Source organism: Cucurbita maxima, unplaced genomic scaffold (assembly GCF_002738345.1).
Source record: "Cucurbita maxima cultivar Rimu unplaced genomic scaffold, Cmax_1.0 Cma_Scf00046, whole genome shotgun sequence".
NCBI lineage: Eukaryota > Viridiplantae > Streptophyta > Magnoliopsida > Cucurbitales > Cucurbitaceae > Cucurbita > Cucurbita maxima.
Window position 1 is genome coordinate 616,570 of NW_019272062.1, and position 17,709 is coordinate 634,278.

Below are 17,709 nucleotides of genomic sequence, written 5' to 3' on the forward strand. Positions count from 1 at the left end.
GGGGGGGGGGGGGGGGGGGTCCTGAAAATCAGATAGGGGAAAAAGTTCTCCTGTTCATTTACTTCAAACCCAATTCAAACAGGTGTTCCAACGAGATTTGGAACAAGTTCTCATGGGTTTGAACCAGCGTTCCCCGCCTGATTTGCAACACGTCCTTATGGAGATTTTGGATAACCCATACAACAGAGACTTTAAGGAAATAATGCATTGTCCCAACAATGATAGAGGTTAATGGAGAAAAAAGATTGCACCAGAAAGCTCAGATACCGTATGCTACAGAAAATAAGTATACCTTGCTACTGTAATGCATTCCATCAGCTTTTGCTGATTTAGATGTTGAAGAAGCTCCACTATCTGAGATTTGAGGTTGACAAGTTCGAATATTCTTAACACTGCCAAAGAACAAAGCAGCATGATAATTCAATATAACTTTAGCAAGCAGATGAAGAACATGCAAACAAAATCATTTAACACTTGTACCTCCCAACAGCAGAAAATATCTTCATGAGGTTTTGGTGGCAATGATCCTCAGGTAAGTTCTCCGCAATTACTATGCGAGACTGACAGTGGGCAAGTAAAACAAGCAACATGCAAAGATTAAATGCATTGGTTTGTAAGTCAATAACATATTGTGGACACTGGGATGGAACCATCCCACATGTTGTAACATGAAACAGAACCAATGCACAAGGTTTTAAATTTTTATTAAAAAATAAAAAATATACGTATAACTACTTTAACAAAATTGATTAAAACATTATTTTAAAAATAAAAACAAATAAATAAGCAAACCCTACTTGCAGCTCCTCCATATCTGACTCAGAAAGTGGTTGCTTACGTTTGACTTTCTTTCCATCTTCACTAACCATCTACAGCATATTGAAACAAAAAAAAGGAGGTGGACAACCAGAAAGAGAATTGAGAATAACTCAAGGACAACAATGGTAAAGAAAGATGCTTAAAATATCACAAATAAAATACTCACAAGCTTAGAAGAGTTTCGTAAAATATTGGCTAGCTGAGAGTGACTATTGATGAGAGCCTTAATCTTCTTGAATGATGCAACAACCGATATGGGCACTGAATTAAAATGGACCTTACTCAGGTGAAGTGTTTTGGAGGGAGAGATAGAAAAAGAAGTTCGGTTGCCTAATTCTAAGAGGTCATTCTAAATTTTCATTATGTTGTAAATTTAATCAAAAGAATTCACCTGTGGTGGGATGGTAAAAGCAGGAGTTCCACACATTAAAAGAATTCAAATAAAGATGCCAAGAGAGGATCTTACCATATCCATCGGGATCTTTATTGATGAACCTCATCAAATGATCAGTTGTTGTCAAATTTAAATCACTGAAATAATATTCCACCTAAAAACCATGGTTTTACAAAGAATTCAATGAAGAAAATAAGGTTAAATAAAAAGTAGGCATAGAGAGCAATATCCAATTAATATTGGGAATTGGAAAACATAGCAGAAGTACCTAACCTACTAAATCAACCATTCAACTTTTTAATTAATAACGACTGTAAATGTCCTGCAAACTTATATGCCTTTCTACTAATTTCAAAGCATACTCGTAGAAAAGTAATATCCTAAACTGATGGTCACAAACATTGAAATTTCTGATTCCAAAATCATCAAAGAGAAATGCCAAAACTAACACAATATTTAAACTGATCCTTGCTAACAAGGAATAGTGAGCACCAAACGCTTTAAGGAATAATCCAACTAACTAAAATTGACAATCCTCAGTAACCTCCAAAATAAATTTACTTCAATAACAACAGAAGTAAAAGCCAGGGACTGAATGTCAAAAACCTCAAAATGTTGGATTTTATTGACACAGCAAGTACTATAATGGGGAAAATTTCAGCTTCAAGATCCTTAAGACGACAATTACTAGCTGCTTTGGTATTTATTGATGACAAGAAGATTTAATTTTTAATCAATTTCCAAATGTAAGCAGTAGTTTGCCAGTAACGAAGGGCAGTAGTTTAATTATCTTCAACGATACCAACATCCACACAGTTATACAAACAATTGGAGCAGCACCTCCAGACTAAGAAGATAAATACGTGATGCAACTCCTTGTTTTAAGAATTATATCATAACCTTGAGACAGAAAGGACAGTTCACCACTAAAGCAACTTTAAAATAAGGATATCCAAGTACTTTAATCCATTGTTCCACAGCCCTCTTCCATTTCCATTTTTTTGACTTAGTGTCAGGTCATAGGAACAGAAGAGACTTCATTAGGTACCTACTTCAATCATCGCTTGAGTGCTATATAATAAATGTAGAATATTCACTTCCGAGTGAATATCTCCATCTGACAGCTTTAAAGTGTCCTTTCATGACATCACCTTTCATGTGACTTGCCACCAAACAATTAGTTTTATGGATATTCTTCAATGGAAAGTCGTCCTCTAGCTATCAACATAGTTTTCTTCAGCAGATATATGATCCAAAGTGTGTGTTATGGTGGTTATTATGTTAACTATCATCCCAAAAAACCAAATATTGATAATGCAACCTTCAAGGTCTTCAATGTTCAACAGTCCCTTCTATATACAAAAGACATAAAATATACTAAAACAGTTGAGCCTTCCAAAACATCAGCATATTTAAGTAATTATACAATCTTGGATTCTAGATGCCCTCGTCATTTAAGGGGTAAATAGGGATGTGTTTTGAGTGAGGGTTTAGATTCAGGTGACATGTTTACTACGTTAGTTTGCCAAGCTTGGAGTTTATTGGATAAACTCATGGGCTTCAATGATGTCCCAAAACTATTCCCCAAGTCCTGTCCCTCACACAGTTTTCTGAACCTAGGTTTTCACCAGCACCTTAAACATAATTTCTTCATTTTTTTATCTTCTCAAAATGTCCCCACATGCCTAGAGTGTGCTCAACATGTCTCTACCAATTCGTCTTGTGAGTCCCAAATTGTCGGAAATTTGGACAAGTTATCACATGTAGACATGGGTTTGAAGTGTATCAATGCATACACGTCCAACAGCAACACTTTGGACATGAGAGAGTCTCCACAGCTCCTATCCTACTAAAATTGATCGAACAGGAAATGTCCATGCTCGGTGCACACGAGGGCCAATGAACCTTTTGTGTCTGTTCAATGTCGTATGCAATAAATAGTTGGTTTCCAATTTTTTTGACCATCATATTTAGCTATGCCTAGTTTACCATTTATCAACAGTCTCAAGCAAACAGAAATGTTGCAGATATCGACAATATTCGTACAACAGGAAAGGGGAATCCAGAACAAAATTCCCAGCGAGTTCTAAGACCTTTCAAGTAACCATGACTTCCAGCTAACTCAATGTGTGCCTAAAGAAACAACAGAATTCGTTGGATCAAAACACAATAGCTCCATAAGTTACGGTGCTTCATAAATTAACCCACGCAGCAAATCCATACAAATTCGACTGATGAATGAATATGAAACTCAGCTTCATACCAAAGTAATTATTGAAGAAGCAAGCAGATAACAAACTGTTGACATAGAGAGAAGAGAATAAACATAAAGGATCTAGTCAAAAATAGAATGCAACCTGATTCAAAAGCTTTAAAGAAACGTCCTCAGTGAGTTTACTTCTAGATGGAGCAGCATAGTCAGTCTCAACCTGAGGCTTCTGAGCTTGCTGCACGACCGTGTCCGGGTCATGAAATCCGCCATTGTCGGCATAATACTGAGGATTATGAGGGTGATAAAGCACAGGAACATGATGGGAATGATGGTGGTGACGATGATGACGGTGATAGTGATGATTCTGAAGAGAAACCACATGAGTGGGGACAGGGACAGGGCTCTGAATGGGAACATGGAAGGGAGATCCCGGGGGAGGGGGAGGATAAACATGCATCATAGCCGGCGGAGGAGGCGGAGGAGAAGGGATCAGAATCCGAGGCGATTGCTTGGGCGGAGGAGGAGCAGGGCCAGCGGCGGAGTGTGGCGGCGGTTGTAGATCGGAACGAGAGGAGGGGCGAGTGGGAACGAACTCAGGAGCCTGCGCGTTGAGACGACTGAGAGAAGAGTTGCGAGATAGAGATGGATCGGATTGGGAAGGGGAAAGGGAAGAGGAGGAAGAATGTTGAGCCATCTGGTGGAAGGAAAGGGATGGCTATGGAGTTCGAGATCGAGTCCGAGAAGGACAGAGAGTGTCCTCTGCCTCTGACAACGAAGAACAAGAAGAAGAAAATAAATTTTAGTATATATATATATATATATAATTAAATCTAAAATAAAATTAAAATTAAAAAAAAAAAAAAAAAACCCATTGAGGGCGAAGAAGGCCACTGAAGTCTGAGGGAGAAGATTTCTCGATTCAAGAGAATCACTTCACCACTATTTATACTACTTTTTCTTCCTATCCTTGGCCATTCTTTTTTTTCCATTAACATAAATATTCTCAAATTAATGTAATTAATCTTTTTTCTTTTTTAATAAATTTCCTTTTTTTATTGGAGGGAAAAAATCGACTCAATACCGAGAAAATGGTCCTAAAGAGTTCTTGTCTTTCTTTCGTCTCCCTTAGTCTTGAACAACTCCTCCACCAATGTGGGACATCACAATCCACCCCCTTTAGGGCCCAACGTACTCGTTGAAACTTGTTTCTTCCTCCAATCGATGTGGGACCCCTTCCAAATCCACCTCCTTCAGGGTCCAGCGTCCTTATTGGCACACCGCATGTCTACGCTCTTTTGGGGAATAGCAAGAAGACTAGCACATCATCCGGTGTTTGGCTTTGATACCATTAGTAACGCCCCAGACCCATCGCTAACAGATATTGTTCTCTTTGAGGTTTCTCTTTCGGGTTTCCCCTCAAGGCTTTAAAATGCTTTCTGCTAGGGGAAGAATTTCACTCTTTTAGAAAAAGTGTTTTGTTCTCCTCCACAGCCAATGTGGGACATCACAACGACCCTCTAATCCCTAAATCAATGGTAGAATACCTAAGCAATGCACCTTGGCATTTTAGTCTTTTTCTTTTTTATTTTGTAAATTTTGTAGGATAATTAATATTATTTATTTATTTGTTAGTAGATATTGATAGGAATTATGAACTACTCCATATACTCGGTTGCAGCTAAAGTTGCAAAAATAAGAGCTTTAGAAATTACAAGAACCCCTCTTCCTAATTCGAGTCTTGGCCTATAGACGGAACTCAAAATCTAATTTAACCCTTGGACCAATCGCGAGGATTCTCGTTGTTCAAAAAATTGCCTCGTTTTGCTAGTCAAATTCCTTTCTCCATTCAAATTTTTTTTTTTTTTTGTTGATTTTCCTTTGATTTTCTTTCAAACCACCATTAATTGGTTGTTTCAAGAGAGCCATTGTCGTTGTCGCACCACTGAAATAAGGGTCATCGTTGTAGCTTAGTCGCTGGAGGACCACCGTTGTCATTGTGCATTCGTTGTAGGAGAAGAGCAAATAGAATTATGTTTCGGGTGAAGAAGAAAAGACCCACAAGTGTTGGGTTGAGTCGGATGCAACCCACAAACATAACTCACGTTCAGTCCAACCCACCAAATATGTAACGACCCTAAATTTTTTTATTTAACCTAAGGCTATTGTTAAAACATTTAACCATGTAGAATTAATTTAATGAACTTTTATCATAAATTCAAAATTAATCTAATATCTCTTTTATTATTTTGGAGTAAACAAATAGGAAGGAAAGAATGAAAAATATTACTGAATTAAATGCTCTATATTATGATCTATTAAATATAAATACGACTCAATTTATATTAATTTATACTTTATTAAATGTAAATACAACTCAACTTATATTTTATTAAATGCAAATATAACTCAACTTATACTAAAATATACTATTATCAAAAGTAAATACAACTCAACCTATACTATTAAATTTGAAATGCGAATCTATACTATGCATGTGTCATGGTCTTAGAGTTGCAATGCCTCCGTCAACCTTACAAGGACGTCTTACCTTTATTTGAAAAATGTAGTTGCACGAAGCTTGAGTATTTTAAAAATACTCAGTAAGTGATCCCCTATCGGGGTTATGATGCAAGGACATGCAAATGTAATGACGGGATCTATCATAACAGTTTATTTTCCTACAGTACTATCCTAACGTACAGCTTGGATTTGTACTTTATACTTTACACATGGTCCACACGTGTGAGTGTGGACCCACCAATCAGTTCGCACACCGATGAGCCCCTTTCCTTGTTGGGCGAGCATGCTCTGGTAACTCTCTATGTCAGACACCCGTTAGAAGTAGTAGTCCTCACAGCAGCATTATATAAAACATAATGGTCGTTCTCTTGCTTAGTGGTATATGCATCTGTATCATCGTGAAGGAATAGAAGTATCCTCCAATGCATGAGTACACATTAATGCATGTGCGCATATTAATGCATGAGGACCCAATATTTTTTCATTTTCAACATTATTAAATATGACTCCCGCTATCATTGTATTTATATCATACCGTTTCTCATATCAGTTATTATATCATTCATGTTATGTCAGGGTTATATTTCATGTTATTTATCGTTCTTCATGTCATTCATTTCATGCTATACATGCAATTTACAAGACATAACATAAGGTTTTCATCTTTCAACATATCAGTTCATAACGTACAAATCATACAGTAAGTACCATAACAGTCACATAATACAATCCGAGAATAAAATATCACACAACTTTATAACAAATATCAATTCATTCAAAGACAGCGTAACGTTCACATTGCATAACATTTACGTATTAAATCATAACGGTCTAAACATACATTTTATGACACGTGCGTAACTACGGCGCTTGCAATAGATAATATACATACATAACCTACAGGTCGTTTACTTGGTTGGCCTTAGCCGACATACTCCCTAATTAATTTAACGTAAGCTTCCCGCTCCTCGAAAGTGTCTTATGTTATCGTTGGTCGTCGTTTCCTATTAGGTTTTTCATCGCTTTGTTACTATCTCACAATAATAATTATAAATTCAAATTGACATGGTGAAGTACGGCATTAAAACGACCTTATTTACCTTAATTGAGCCCGAAAACAGGTCTTGGAGGGTTAGGACCGTGCAGAACGGACAAAAAATAGGTTTCCCGAGCCAAGACACGTGCTTGAGTCGAGAGTCGCCGCCGAGCCATTTAAGTTGTCGGAGCTGAGGGAGTTTTCGCTTCAGACGGTGACATGTGGCATAACAAGAGGTTGTCGCATGTGATGGCTGAATTCGGGTCGAGGCGCGGGTCACAGACGGGCTGTGGGTCCGGTCACGGGTTTGGTGCAGGCGATTTTGGGCTGGAGTGGATTTGGGCTGCGCCGAGGCGTTGGGCTGCTGAGGATTTTAGCTGAAGGGAATCGAGTGTAGGTGGATCGGGCTGGAGTGTGGATCGCTGGTGTCTTGTGACTGCAGGAATCGGACTGGGCCGAATGGATTTGGGTCGCGACTATTGTTGGGTTGAAGGAAAGCGGATCGGGTCACGGATTTGGGTCGACCCATAGGGCTTCGTCTTCTCTACCAGGATTTCTACTATTTTCGCTCGCATCTTAGTACTCCGCCAACTATCAAAGTTTTTTCTTTGGAGCAACCGTTGAATTAAAGATTAACATTTCTTATACAAAATTTGGATCAACTCAGAAATGGTATGATATGAATGAAAAACGATAACAGAGTTATATTTAATAATGTTAAAAACGGAAAGATATTGAGACCTCATGCATTATGTGTGTTCATGCATTGGGGAATACTCTTATTCCATCACGAAAGTATGAACGCGTACACCACTAGGCATGTGAAGTATCATTATGTTTTACATAATGCTACCGTGATGGTTACGAATTCTAATGGGTGTCCGAATAAGGAGCTACTAGAGCAAGCTTGCCCGACAAGAAAAGGGGTCCATTGGGGTACGAACTGATTAGTGAGTCCATACTCACACGTATAGGGTGTGTGTAGAGTATATAATACACATCCAAACTGCATGTTAGGATAGTGTCTAAGGAAAATAGACTGATATGATAGGTCTCGTCATTGCATTCACATGTTCTTGCATTTAACCCCCAATAGTGGGTCACTTACTGAGTATTTCTTTAAATGCTCAAGTCATGTGCTACCTCTATTTTAGGTTAAAGCAAGGCGTTCCTGTACGGCTAACGATAGCATCGCAACTCGAGACCATGATACATGTATAAGGTAGTCATATTTATTTTCTTAGACTTGGGCTAGAATAGGATGTTTTTAATTTAAACGTTTATTTATTTTATTTAGTCTTTTGTTATGTCGTTTTTTAAAGGTGTTTTCAAAACATGTAAGTCCATGACTTTATTTTAAGATGAAGATGACGTTTTATGAGAGTTTAAATAAGTATTTCTGCATTCAATGTTCATGATATGTATATAGGAGTGAAATTGTCAGCTATCTCGAACGCACACTGACTACCTGCAAAAGAGAGAAAAAATGGAGAGAAAGGGGAGAGAGGAGAAACCCGATAAAACTCCGACGAGGGAAAAAAACCAAACACAACCTTCAATTTATGCCACAAAAAATATCTCAGAGACCTATACACACATTGGACAAATGTCGATGCTCCATACTCGACGTACACCCTCGGAAGAGAAGGATCTACGTTCAACCTTTGTGTACCTTCTCGGATCTGAAGATTCGGACCTCTACGAACCAAACCAACGCCATAAAAGGGAAAGAGAGAGAAGTATTTCAAAGAATACTTAGTAAGTGACCTCACTATAGGGGTCGTGAAGAGATGCAAACACATGCAATAATGCTCTAGGGACCTATGATTAAAACATACTAGTTTCATCCTTACATTACTATTGCATCTCAACTCAATGTGAAAAATACATCAAATTAAGGAAAATAACATCATGCATTGTCATAATCATACATTATCATCATAATGCTATCGAAATACGTCATAATAATCATAACACATCATTAAACATCATCATACATCATCATATAACTCATACATGTCATTATACATCATAGATCATACGTCATACGTCATAATTATGAAGCATAAAGGACACGTACTGGTGTCACTAGGCACATGTCGTCATATAAGATTGCTTAACACACTTCGATTTTCTCTCTCTAGCTCGTGTTTCTCTATGGCTGAAGGGCAGGTGGGAGCGGTGTGGGGACAAGAGAATTTCGACGGTCACCAAAATTCTCGCGTTTTCCGACGACGACACTGAGATTTTTTTATTTTTATTTTTATTTTTATATAACTTGGTTATTAGAAAATCATCTTTGTCATTTATAAGCTTTAACAAATTCTTTTTGTAATTACATCAAAGTCATTCAATCAAGCTTGATAGTGTGTGACTCAATATAGAACAAAATTCCAAATCTTTAATAAGTAAGAGAAAATCTAATTCTAGCCAACTGTTTGTTGATCGAAATTTTGTACAAGGAGATGTAAATGTAAAATTACATTTTTGCCCTTCTTTTTTTGTTTCCAACTTCACTCCAGCTTTATAGAAGGTTTCCAATACAATGATTACGTATAAGATTAGACCTCGAAATATTTAATCTCTTATTATAAATCTGTTAATGGAGAAGATTAATATTTTTAGGATAATCATGTATGTCTCGATCTTAATATTGAGTGAGTTGTGAACTTCTGCTTGTGCCGACTTGTCTTTTGATTTACATAGATAAGAATGAACCAACTCAATATACCTCCAATTTAGAGATTTGACCGAATAGAGTATTCGAAATATAATCTTACAAGAGGAAATTCACGGGTAGATTACCGCTTTCTTATTTAATTCTTTATTTTAAGGCTCATACTTTTACCTTTCTTATCTAACTTCTAATCAACTTAAACTTTTAATTGGTGGAGGAAGAACCTTTGTAGGAGGATTCTACAAATTTAATAAGGTCCATTGGATGTAGGTAAGTAAAAAATGAAGGGCGGAGATTTAATTGAGAAAATAGTATTAAAAAAAAAAAAAAAAAAGCGAACAAGAGAGAGAAAGGATAAAATTTAAAATACGCTGTGGCGTTTTGGGTGATCTAGTAGCTGTTAGCCACTGCCATGGCCTGGGTCTACCCAAATGTCCTTAACTAACTGCTAAGAGGTTGACCCTTCTGGTTAAAATGCCACTAGCTCGATAGTGCTAAACCCAACCATTACGAGTAATTATATTTATGATTTAGGATTTTAGAAATAAATTTAAGAAAATAATTTAGATATTTTAAGAAAAATGTGAGAAATTTTAGGAATAGATTGACTACTCAAATACTCTCCGTCAATTTATCATTCAAGAAATCCCAAGCAATACAAATAGTAGTTTCTTGAGTCATGACTGTGTCTGCCCTTGGCCAGCCGCTTCCAAGATTAGTCATTGAGGTCTTATTCGGGCCATTCTCCGTCTCGTTTGCAGTTGTTATATATATATATGGAAATTATGCGTAAAGAATGAGAAATGCGATCTTCATTAATATTCACAACTTTTAAATAGGATATAACTTATCAACTAATACCTAAAAATAAGAGAAAATATAAATTAATTTAATCTTGAAAATAAAATAAAATATAGTATTAATCAAATTATGTAAAAATGTTTAAATATTTAAATTGATTATGGTAGAATTTTAATTATATAACTTAGTTCGGATATAAATCTTTTCTTATTAATATTAGAAACATGTTTTCTAATGAATTTAAAATTTCAAAATGCAGATATTTTATTTTTAAATTCAAGTTCAAATTTTAAAAATATTTTGTCGTCCTTAAAAAGTAAACTTTTCTCTTACAACTTTTTCTTTAAAAAATTTGTCTTTTTATCTGTGCTCCATAATTTAAATCCATTGTAATGTTTGACAATCATTTTAAAAAGTGGAAAGCAAAATCAGTTTTAATAATTCATTTATAAATCAATCTTTCTTCTTTTTTTCTAAATATTAGGTGAGATCAGACATCAGTTCGTAAAAGAACGAAACACTGTTTATAAGAGTGTGAAAGCTTTTCCGTAGTACATGCATCTTAAAAACCTTGAGGGTAAGCCCAAAAGAGAAAGTTTAAAGAAGAAAATATCTGATAGTGATGGAATTGGGCCGTTACAAATGGTATCAGAGTTAGATTAGGTAGACTAGCCTACATCTAAGAACGTTGCACGGTCCCAACGTCAATGTCCCATCACTGTCAGGTACGCCTTGCATAAGATAAGAAAAGAGAAGCTTTTAGTGAAATTATTGTGTTATTACGTGTATTATTTAATGAGTATGATGTGATGTATAGCATGTTGAGTATTTATGATGTGATGTTGGTATATGTATTTTTTTTTTTTTTTTAATATACATGCATAGTAATAAAGTCTTAGACTTAAGTAACCTTGTCTTAGTTTCTAGAACTATGTTATCTAGAGAACATTGAAGAGGAAGACGAGGAAGGAGCCCGTCACCGTCAGGTACGCCTTGCATAAAATAAGAAAAGAGAAGCGTTTTCAAACTCGCATGCATTTTCTGTTAATATTACTGAAATTATTGTGGTATTTCATGTATTATTTGACGAGTATGATGTGATGTATAGCATGTTGAGTGTTTTATTTCTTTGGCACTATGATGTGAATACATGTATTTTTTTTTAATATACATGCATATTAATAAAGCCTTAGACTTAACTAACCTTATCTTGGTTTATAGAACCATGCCACCTAGAGACCGTTGAAGAGGAAGACGAGGAAGGGGACGACCCCCTCTTAGTGAAAGAAGACGAGGTGTGGCAAAAGAGAGCCCACCTCGAGAAGGATCAGAGATTGGGTTGGTCTACACCACTACCAAAGTCGTACCACAAGTTGCGCTGCCACCTCTTGCACCACCACTAGTCACGCCACAACCTGTTGTACTGCCTAGAGCAGTAGAGCAGATAGATCAACTAGCGCAACCGCGAGCTCAAGCTAAGGCTTACACTTCCATTAGCAAGGATAATGGGAAGTTTGATGCCATGGTGACAAGTACACTATCTGTTTTAGGTCATGTTGCTTTTACCTCATTCGATTATGGTTCTACACATTCCTTTATTTCTATGCCTTTTGTTGTACAAGCAGGGTTCGAATTAGAACCCTTATTGCATGAAATGTCTGTAAATCACCCTTGCAGGGTAGACTTAGTAGCTAGAGATAGAGTAAAGAATGGCCAAGTAATCGTGGGGTACCAAATTCTAAGCGTAGACCTGATAGTGGTAAACATGACAAACTTTGACGTCATACTAGGCATGAATGGCTAGCTGAAAACCGTGCCAATATAGACTGTCACAAAAAAGGAAGTAAAATTTTCACCACTGGTGGTACCTACCTTCAAATTTAAAGGAACAAGTACCAAGGCTACTCCAAAGGTAGTCTTGATGATGAAAGCAAAGAGACTAGTCAAGGCAGATGAGCTATATTAGCATGTGTCATAGATGTAAGAGAAAAAAAGATCCTAGAAAACGTACCCATAGTAATGAGTTCTCAGATATATTTCTGGAAGACGTACCTGAAATACCCCATTCTCGAGCGGTTGACTACATTATCGAACTCGAGCTGGGAATTGGGCCTATCTCCAAAGCACCTTATCGTATGGCGCCAGCGAAGTTGAAGGAACTCAAGGCACTATTACAAGACTTTCTAGATAAAGGTTTCATTCGACCTAGCGTATCCCCATGGGGTGCGCTAGTGTTGTTTGTTAAAAAGAAAGACAGATTGATGTGACTATACATCAATTACAGAGAGCTAAACAAGAGAACCATAAAGAACAAATATCCTCTGCTAGAATAGAGACCTATTCAATCAACTCAGAGAGGCAACAATATTTTCTAAGATAGACCTTCGGTCTGGTTATCACCAAACTAAGATCAACGAAAAAGACTTACCAAAGATGGCGTTTAGGACAAGATACAGTCACTATGAGTTCGTAGTAATGTTATTTGGCCTCACCAATGCCCCAACTGTGTTTAGGAGTTAATGAACCGAGTATTCAAGAACTATCTAGACACATTTGTGATTTTGTTCCTTGACTACATGCTAGTGTACTTGAAAACAGACAGAAAACACCAAGAACACCTCCGAAAAGTTAACCACCCTAATAGAGAACAAGTTGTATGCCAAGTTCTCAAAGTGCGAATTTTGGTTACGACAAGTCGCTTTCTTAGGACACATGGTGTCAAAAGACAGTATATCCGTAGATCCCACGAAGATCGAAGCAGTCATTAAGTGGGAACAACCAACTACAGTAACAGAAGTACGAAGTTTCCTAGGATTGGCGAGATACTTTTGAAGGTTTGTGTAGGATTTTGCTAGGATAGCCTCGCCTTTAACAAAGCTAACGAGAAAGGGGGTACCATTTACATGGAACGATGCTTGTGAGGCAAGCTTACAGAACCTAAAAGAAAGATTGCTAACCGCACTAGTACCGAGAGTTCAGAAGGCTACATGAACTATAATGTTGCATCCAAGAAGGGATTGAGATGTGTGTTAATGCAACACGGAAAAGTCGATGCATATGCGTCCTGTCAACTAAAGAAATACGAAAAGAACTACTCTACCCACGACTTAGAGTTGGCCGTCGTAGTGTTTGCGCTAAAAATTTGGTGACATTAATTGTATGGAGAGAAATCCCAAATTTTTCCGACCCAAGAGTTTAAAATATTTCTTCACTCATAAAGAGTTAAACATTAGACAAAAGAGGTGGCTAGAATTGGTGAAGGATTATGATGTAGATATCCAGTACCACACTGGATAAACAAATGTGGTCGCATATGCCTAAGTAGAAAGACGACCCACTTGTCGGTCCTCATTACGAGGGAAGTAAGCGTACAAAGAGATTTCGAGCGAGCCAATATAGCTGTAGCGGCCGAGGGAGCCATAGCACAATTGGCTTGACTCATAGTACAACCTACGCTTAGGCAGAGAATTATTACCTCCCAACAAAATCCTAAGCCAGTTCGCTGAGAGTCCAGGTGACGAATTCTTGAAGTCCTTAGATGAAGGACTATTGTATCAGGGATGCCTGTGTCTCTCGACAATAGAGAAGCTAAAGAAAGAGATACTGACGGAAGCGCACAACTCGTCATTTGCCATGCACCCAAAAGGTAATAAGATGTACCAAGATTTAAAACATCACTTCTGGTGGAGGAGCATGAGGAGAGACATTGTCGAGTTTGTGAGCAAGTGCTTAGTTTTTCAATAAGTGAAAGCTCCTAGACAAAAGACAGCAGGGATGTTACAACCCCTCGGCAGGGAGGGAGGGAGGGAGGGAGAGAGAGAGGGAGAGAGAGCGAGAGTATGATGATGTATGAGTATGATGTTTGAGCTATGATGCATGTTATATGTACATGATTTATGTTCCGATGCATGACGAACACGATATGTTTGATGCATTTGATGGCATTATGATGAGTATGATGATTGCATGATGTTTATCTTAATATGTTGATGTTTTCCATGTTAAGTATATTTTATGATGATGAGTGCCATATTGCATCATGTCGATAGACCGACATAGGACACAACCTTAAGAGCATGAGAATGATATTAATATAAATATTAACGAGTATGTGTTAGTGTAACAAATAGATGAGACTAGATGGTTGTGTCAGAAGAAATAATACGATGGAAATTAGAGGGATCTCATACATGTTATATGTTCATAAGCATAGGGATACTTCCTCAAAGACGATGAGTGCGGACACGCACAATATGATGATGAGTGTGTTCATGGGGAGCATGACACCAAGGGGTTCAGCTAACCTCCAGACGTTGTTACAGATTAGCTTGACCGAAGATGGTCCAAGGGGTGTGCAAGCCCCCTGAGGATTCACACTCGACGTGTGGGTCATGAGTAGGGAAGTACTACACATCCAAATTAGTCCGAAATTGGAGACCACCCCTAGAAAATAAAGATAGGTCCCAAAAGCATGATTGCATGTGTTTGCATTAACATGGCCCCTATAGTGGAGTCACTTACCGAGTATTCTTCGATACTCAAGATATGTGTCATATCATTTTTTCAGGTAAAGACAAAACGCTCATGTACGGATGAAAGCGGCATCACAAATAGAGACTGTGACATGTGCATAGGATAGTCACATATTTAATTTCCTAATCTTAGGTTAGAATAGGAGACTAGAATTTCATTATTTAAATTATTTTATTTTAGAATTATTTTTATTATTTTAAATTCCAGCGTTTTTGTTTGAAACACGTAAGACCGACAATGTTTTCTAGAAATTTAAGGCTGTTCTGAATGTTTTCAAAGTATATGTTATAAATGAGATTCATTTAAGAGTTATATTTTCCCATTGTCTTTAGTAAGTCTAATTTATTTTTTAATTAGATATATTATAGGGGTATAATTAATTGATTCAAATTATAATTATAATTAATAATAATAAACTATAATTAATAAAAAAAAAATAAGTATTTCATTGTAATAATTATTTTATATATACATTTTAAATTATTTTATTATTTTAATAAATTATTAATATTGTTTAAAATTTATAATTATATTTCATTTATATAATTTACTCCACTATATTACAACATTCAATTTTATAAATATAAGTTTTTATCCACATATTATAGTCTCTAAATTTTCATCCATTTAAGCCCTTCGAGTTGTCGATAAGGACCGAATGACCTAATTATTTAGGAGCCGAAACGAAGGGGTTAAAAGGCGAAAGTAATGAAAGAATTTTTTTTGGATGTAAAGGGAAGAGAGAGTGAGTCATACATTTAAGCCATCAAAACCACATTGCTTGTATGTGAGAGACTGCTTCCTTGGACTAATCACAATTGCACAATCCACCGATACCTAAACCAAAGATTCATCCATAAGTCATTCAAATTGATCTGATTGACTCGATTAAAAAAAATGTCATCTCGCGATTTTCAATCAAAAAATAAATAAATCTAATACAGCTCAATTTTTATAGTTTGAGTGGGTTAGTCTGAATTGATCATATTTTTTAAACTCATAGCTTGTATACGGTTAGATAATACTTTCAATCTCACTTCTGTTGCTCGTTCTTTACACAAATCCTTTTCATGGTTTGTATTACCCTATAATACAATCATACATCAAAGGGGTTTTGTTAAAATGAGTTTAGCTCAATCGTAATTGGGTTTTCGTTACAATGAGTTTAGCTCGATCGAAATTGGTTTTTCGTTACAATGAGTTTAGCTCGATCGAAATTGAGTTTTCGTTCCAATGAGTTTAGCTCGATCGAAATTGGGTTTTCGTTCCAATGAGTTTAGCTAGATCGAAATTGGGTTTTAGTACAACTATCTATATCTAAATCTTTTCTAATCATGCATAATGTGGCCTTGAGGATTTAGAAATGTGGGGAAAAGAGCATTAAAATGGGGGACAAATGGCAGAGACAATAGGGCAGGGAAGGACAGGACAGGACAGGGGCAGAGCATTAGAAGGATGAAATTACAAGGATGTCCTTAGAGAGATTAGTGTTACCTGAACGCCGGGGGAATCAAAGGACAAGAGGCGGATCTTAGCGGCAACGTCGCCGAGAATCCTCAGCTCCACACGGTCGTTTAACGAGGCGTCACGGATCAAATCAGCGGCGTCGGCTTGGAGGAGGCTGACACGATCGACGGCGATGGTGGCGTCGACCTGGCGTTGGCTATGGGGGTCTTGAAAGAATCCGGGAATTGAGGCTCTCCCAAGTGGAATCCCTCGGTACATGACCGTGAACCGAGACTCCCCGTACTTGATTCCCACTTTGTTGGGGTTAACGGCGGTGAAAATCATTCGAATGTTGAGGGAAAGGGAGGCGGCGGTGGGATTGGGAGTGGTTATGTTCATGTACTGGATGCCCACCTGCTGGAGATCGAATTGGGGCTTCTTTGGCTTTAGGGCGAGGACGACAACGAGGACGACGGCGAGGATTAAGAGAGCTAGGAAGGAGAAAAGGAGGAACAGGCAGCAGCAGCAGCCCTTGAAGGAGGCGGAGGAGGAGGATCTGGGGATGTACGGAGGGCGGCTGTGGGTGGCGCCTCTTGATGACGGCATGTCTTTTCGGGTTTCAACTTCAACGGGTTGTGCAGCAACACTCCAAATTGTGGACTCAATATTTGTACGATGAAGTTTCTTTCATAGTTACTATTTTATTTCAAAAATACCTTTTAACTTTTCATATTTTAAAAATATTTAAAGTTTTAAAAAGTTTTATTAATATCTATAGACCTTCTAAAAAAAATTTAAATATGCACTTTCGATCGTATTATGTTTAAAAAATATTCTTGAATTTTAAAACTACCGTTAACACCATTCACCTTATTAAAAATTTCAAAAAATTTGTTATAGTCAATATATTAGATAAAAATAGTCTATCAACACCTCCTAGATTATCTCCAAACTTTTTGATGGATGTTACTCTTGAAAATTTATGAATATTTTTTAAACGTGGTACTAACGGTAATAGTATGTTACAATGACCTTTTTGAAACAATTTAAACGTTGAAAGGTACTTTGAAACCCTCTTGAAAGTTGAATAGTATTTTTTAAACAAAATATAACCGTTTTCATCTAAAATTAATGACAAGGTTTCCTCTAAATATTGCTTTGGCCCGTTACATATCGTTGTCAGCTTTACGGTTTTAAAACGCGTCTACTAAAGATAGATTTCCACACATTTATAAGAAATGTTTCGTTTCATTCTCCAACCGATGCGGGAT

At 37.0% G+C, this 17,709-nt stretch overlaps 2 protein-coding genes across 2 annotated transcripts in view; both read right to left on the minus strand.

Moving 5' to 3' along the window:
- The window catches only part of LOC111470630 (la-related protein 6B-like), an 18,050-nt gene extending 13,825 nt beyond the window's left edge, over nucleotides 1–4,225 (minus strand). Inside the window, exons 1-6 of the mRNA XM_023116204.1 lie at nucleotides 3,571–4,225; nucleotides 1,286–1,367; nucleotides 986–1,080; nucleotides 798–869; nucleotides 481–560; nucleotides 293–392 (exon numbers count right to left, since the gene is read on the minus strand). Of these exons, the coding sequence (XP_022971972.1) occupies nucleotides 293–392; nucleotides 481–560; nucleotides 798–869; nucleotides 986–1,080; nucleotides 1,286–1,367; nucleotides 3,571–4,119 (978 nt within the window). The 5' untranslated portion in view covers nucleotides 4,120–4,225. The remainder of the gene's footprint in view (nucleotides 1–292; nucleotides 393–480; nucleotides 561–797; nucleotides 870–985; nucleotides 1,081–1,285; nucleotides 1,368–3,570) is intronic.
- Nucleotides 4,226–15,694: 11,469 nt separating this feature from the next.
- LOC111470648 lies at nucleotides 15,695–17,095 on the minus strand. The gene is made up of 2 exons (XM_023116230.1): nucleotides 16,487–17,095; nucleotides 15,695–15,829 (listed from the first exon to the last, which is right to left on the minus strand). Exons 1-2 carry the CDS (start codon nucleotides 17,042–17,044, stop codon nucleotides 15,743–15,745), a joined length of 645 nt encoding a protein of 214 aa, XP_022971998.1. The 5' UTR covers nucleotides 17,045–17,095; the 3' UTR covers nucleotides 15,695–15,742.
- Nucleotides 17,096–17,709: the final 614 nt, after the last annotated feature.

Coding starts and splice junctions, on each gene's coding strand:
- LOC111470648 (XM_023116230.1), bottom strand. CDS start 17,044: ATGCCGTCATCAAGAGGCGCCACCCACAGCCGCCCTCCGTACATCCCC. Junction 15,830..16,486: donor TTGATTCCCCCGGCGTTCAG/GTAACACTAATC, acceptor TCTTTGGTTTAG/GTATCGGTGGATTGTGCAAT.